Source organism: Nestor notabilis, unplaced genomic scaffold, assembly GCF_000696875.1.
Source record: "Nestor notabilis isolate BGI_N333 unplaced genomic scaffold, ASM69687v1 scaffold30834, whole genome shotgun sequence".
In the NCBI taxonomy this organism is placed as follows: Eukaryota; Metazoa; Chordata; class Aves; order Psittaciformes; family Psittacidae; genus Nestor; species Nestor notabilis.
The window spans coordinates 4,289-8,718 of record NW_009926491.1 but is presented as its reverse complement, the minus strand read 5'-3'; the positions used below and the strand labels follow the sequence as shown (position 1 = coordinate 8,718).

The 4,430-nt window shown below is 43.1% G+C and overlaps 1 protein-coding gene across 1 annotated transcript; it reads left to right on the top strand.

Moving 5' to 3' along the window:
- Nucleotides 1-2,949: 2,949 nt before the first annotated feature.
- HTR1D (5-hydroxytryptamine (serotonin) receptor 1D, G protein-coupled) lies at nucleotides 2,950-4,086 on the top strand. Its single transcript, XM_010013562.1, has one exon. It carries the CDS (start codon nucleotides 2,950-2,952, stop codon nucleotides 4,084-4,086), a length of 1,137 nt encoding a protein of 378 aa, XP_010011864.1.
- Nucleotides 4,087-4,430: the final 344 nt, after the last annotated feature.

The following is a 4,430-nucleotide window of genomic DNA, read 5'->3' as shown; positions in this document are numbered from 1 at the left end:
CCAACCCATTCTATGATTCTATGATTCTGTAATTCCATTAAATTGTTGTCTATAAAACTCACTCCATTCTTCAGAAATGGCATCTGTGTTCCAGAAGGGACAGAAACGGGTCATGACTTCCTTTACTGGACTGGACATCCTTGGCCTCTCTTGCTCTCACGTTGGCACTTGGTTGTGACTCAGCCTCCTGCGTGTGAGCTTACCTGCCCTGCTGAAGTTTGGTTTCTCCTCCAACTTAAGCAGGCTAGAGACCCTGCCCTGCTGCCTTCACTGGGTTAGTTGAACTGCAGAGCTGGAACAGCAGAGAAAACCAGAAAACAACGGAGAAGGTAAAGAAAATGTCTCACAGGGAAACCAGATGAACTTCACCATCGCTGTTCACTAACGAGAATTCAGAGGATGTTTACAAGTGGCACCTTTATTTCAGGCCAAAGTGAACAACATCACATCTCCACTGTCAGACAGTGCTCAGCTAAAGAGGTCAATGCAGCTCAAGATCCAAAATGCAATGGTATCAGCGAGGGTATTCAGCCTCTACTTGAAACTCCTCTGGCACCTGCCATCTGCAGGACAGCTTCTGTGGTACCAGTTTCCAACTGCTTACCCATAGGCCTGATGTCTGTACCCAGCCAGTTTGCAAAGGCTAGAAGAAACAACAGTATGACTGTACACATAGTAAATATGGTGGTTCGGGGAACAGTAAAAGCTGAGGCTTTTGCAAAGGTAAGTTACACCTCAGCAATCTGCCGAAGTAAGTACAAAAAGCTGATATGGGTTGAGTAAAGTCCAACTGGTACTTGGACTCTCAAGAGGCTTTAAGTGATCTGGGAAGTATATGAATAATGGGGTGTTGACATCTGATGATGAAACAAAGCTCTTCAGGGTAATAAAGACAAGGACTGACTGTGCAGAGCTGCACAGATCCTTAGTTAAAAGTGCGAGAAGGAGTACAAGACAGATAGATGCCAAAAGGGAGCAAAGCAAACAGGAAAATATGCTGATGTGACCACTTGTAGCTTTGGAATTGTATTAATTGGGACTGTCCTGTGGAAATGTCAGATCAAGCCATGGAATGATTAAAACAGTAAATCTCAGAAATCATTAGGCAAGAAATTGAGAAGAGAACAGAAGCTTTTATTATGCTGCAGTAGAATCAGATGTATCCACATCTTCAACACTGTCTGTTCTGGTTACACAGAGGGTTCTGGTCCCTCTGTCTCAAAGAGAACATATCAGAATTGTGAAAGCATCAGAAAAAGGCAACAGGGTTGAGCCATTTTCAGAGAAAGGTGACTGGGTTTGATGGACTTTGGTCACTGTGGCCATTCTTATGTTCAGAAGTTGAACCTTTGCTCAGTGTCACAAAAATGGTCGTTAGAAAGATGGGTTAGCCTTCCTGGTAAAAAGTCCAAGGCATTTAGTGTGAAACAGGAGACTCTTCTAGGTCCCTTTATTGGAAAAACACACCTCAGAAGAAAATGCATCTTTAAAAATAAGTTTGACTCACAGAAGGTGGTTGCTTATAACAAAATCAAATTCTCAAACCTGACAAGTGTTGTTTCTTATGTCAGGATTCGTGAGCTCAAGAAAGGCTGTTTGACAGCAAAGTGTTAATGTTTCATGTAAGTATATGATGCTCTTGCCCCACAGATTCCTAACTGAGTGACTCTCAGCTCTGTTTCAGATGTGCCAGTTATGAGTGACAGAGGAGTTTCTTCTCAATGCTTCGGAGGAGGCTGCCCTGGTGACTATCTTCTTGGAGAAGTTCAGTGTCTCTCTTTTTTGCCCTCACAGAATGTTTCAAAGCTGTTCATGGACCATATTCACAATCTCTTTCAAGAAAGCTTGGGCTGGCATAATGTAAGTGACGTTCTGGTACTTGTGAGGGGATCTGAGTCAGAGGTCTCAAGGAAATCTGTCTGTTCTTCAGGTTTGTAAAGATTTCAGATTACACTAAGTGACTCTAAAGACAAGCATGGAAAGCCTGTAGATTGCAGACTGTGATACCTCAACGACCACAACTCTTGTATCACCATTCTGGACTAAAAAACTTGCTTTCTTTTTCCAGAACCCCTTCACCAGTCTATTGTTCCTCTTTTGAGGGGATCACTACTCCAGAAGTCATTGCAATCATTCACTATGTGCATGATCAGGAGCATCTCAGTTCTTGGAACACGCTGTGAGCTTCAGTGCCAATGCATTGAATTCTGGTACCCAACACCTGACTTCAGCACTTGAAGACTGATTGTTGAAGAGAAAACCTCACTGGTCTGGAGGAATAAATGAAAACTGAGCTCTGAGCTTTTCAGAAAGACGTCTTGATTTACAATTCTGGCAGAAATGATGCTTGCAGAAGGAATGCAGACAGTATTGGTTTATATCTTGGGTACTCTACTAATGAAGTGTCCCTTATAAATATCAAAAACGTGACATTCAGCTAATAGAGAGGAAGAGAAAATACTCTTGAGGGTGGCTTTGTCCCAAGCACAGGGGCATCAATTACATGCCCTGATGTTTCTTTTTTGACATCTCACTCTTCAGTATTGATTAATGCAGCTTTGCAGAAGATGAGTTGAGAAAGGAGGTATGAAAAGAAGGTAATAAAGAACGATATAGTCACCTGCAAGATGCAAATGAAAACCACCTAAATTCCCACCACTTATAGTACGTGTGTTGTGATAGTGCTTGTATTGTCAGACACCAGAATCATGTCTGGATGATTATGTTAACGTTTTGCTTTAACAATGATGTCATTGATGTGACATGATGGAAAATGTAACTTAGGCAAGTACCTCATCTGCTGTGTAAGCTGAAGTTTTCAACAAGTTAATATTTCTTCAGTGTTGGGCTCTAGTATGAAAAATTCTATTTCAGCAGAAAACTAAGCATCTTCCTTCATCGACCCAGAAAGATTACACTGGAAAGCGAGAAGTGAAATCAGAGCAGAGGATGACTCAGTATAACCATTCAGCAGAGCTCTCTCTCCAGAGCTCAGCAAATAAGTCATTAAATTTCACTGAAGCACCACTGGCTTTGGATGAAAGGACACTATTAGGGCTGAAGATCTCCTTGTCAGTCCTTTTGTCTGTTCTAACTTTGGCAACGGTCCTTGCAAACGTTTTTGTTGTTATTACCATTTTTGTGACTCGAAAGCTCCACACACCTGCAAATTACCTCATTGGCTCCTTGGCAGTGACTGATCTTTTAGTGTCTGTCCTAGTAATGCCCATCAGTATTGCTTACACTGTCACCCACACATGGGCCTTTGGCCAAGTGCTGTGTGATATCTGGTTATCGTCAGACATCACATGCTGCACAGCCTCAATCCTACACCTCTGTGTCATTGCACTGGACAGATACTGGGCTATCACGGATGCTTTGGAATATGCCAAACGCCGGACCACCGGCCGAGCAGCGCTCATGATTGCTGTGGTCTGGATGATCTCTATTAGCATTTCTGTGCCACCCTTTTTCTGGAGGCAAGTGAAAGCTCCTGAAGAAATTGCAAAGTGTACTGTGAACACAGATCAGATTTCCTACACTATTTATTCCACTTGTGGAGCTTTTTACATCCCAACTCTGCTCCTCCTCATCTTGTACGGGAGAATTTATATAGCAGCTCGATCCAGGATCCTGAGGCCACCCTCACTGTATGGGAAACGTTTCACTACAGCACACCTGATTACTGGCTCTGCTGGCTCTTCCCTCTGCTCCATTAATGCTAGTCTTCATGAGGGGCATTCCCATTCAGGTGGGTCCCCAATATTTATCAATAATGTTAAAATAAAGCTTGCAGACAGTGTCCTGGAAAGGAAGAGAATTTCTGCGGCAAGAGAAAGGAAAGCCACCAAAACTTTAGGCATCATTCTGGGAGCTTTCATTTTCTGCTGGCTGCCTTTTTTTGTCATGTCACTAGTCCTGCCAATCTGCCGAGACGCTTGTTGGTTTCATCCCATCCTCCTGGACTTTTTTACATGGTTGGGTTATTTAAACTCACTGATCAATCCAGTCATTTATACAGCTTTTAATGAAGAATTTAAACAGGCTTTCCAAAAACTAATACATTTCAAGAAGTGTTCATCTTGAGCCTCTCCTGTTGTGTTACTGACCCTTCTGCAATCTTGCAGCCTACCTGGACCCTTCCTGTGCTTTTCTTCCTAAGGTACAGAGTCGTAATAGCCATCTCTGCTGCCACCCTGTGCTGTGCATGTAGCTGGGAACTTCCTGCCAGTTTGGTACTTTCTGCCTGGAACTCTCCATCCCATAACGGAATGTGTCTGTGGTCTCTGCAGCGATCATCTGTGTATATAAGATCAACACATCAAGTAAGCTTTGTAACACGAGAGAGCTGAGTTTGTGTGACGAGATGACACACGTTACCCAATTCTGCCATGCCTTTGTACCCTGATGGGAGGAAAACGTGTGTCTAG

Bases quoted from the DNA above. Each gene is read 5' to 3' on its own strand.
- HTR1D (XM_010013562.1), top strand. From the start codon at position 2,950: ATGACTCAGTATAACCATTCAGCAGAGCTCTCTCTCCAGAGCTCAGCA.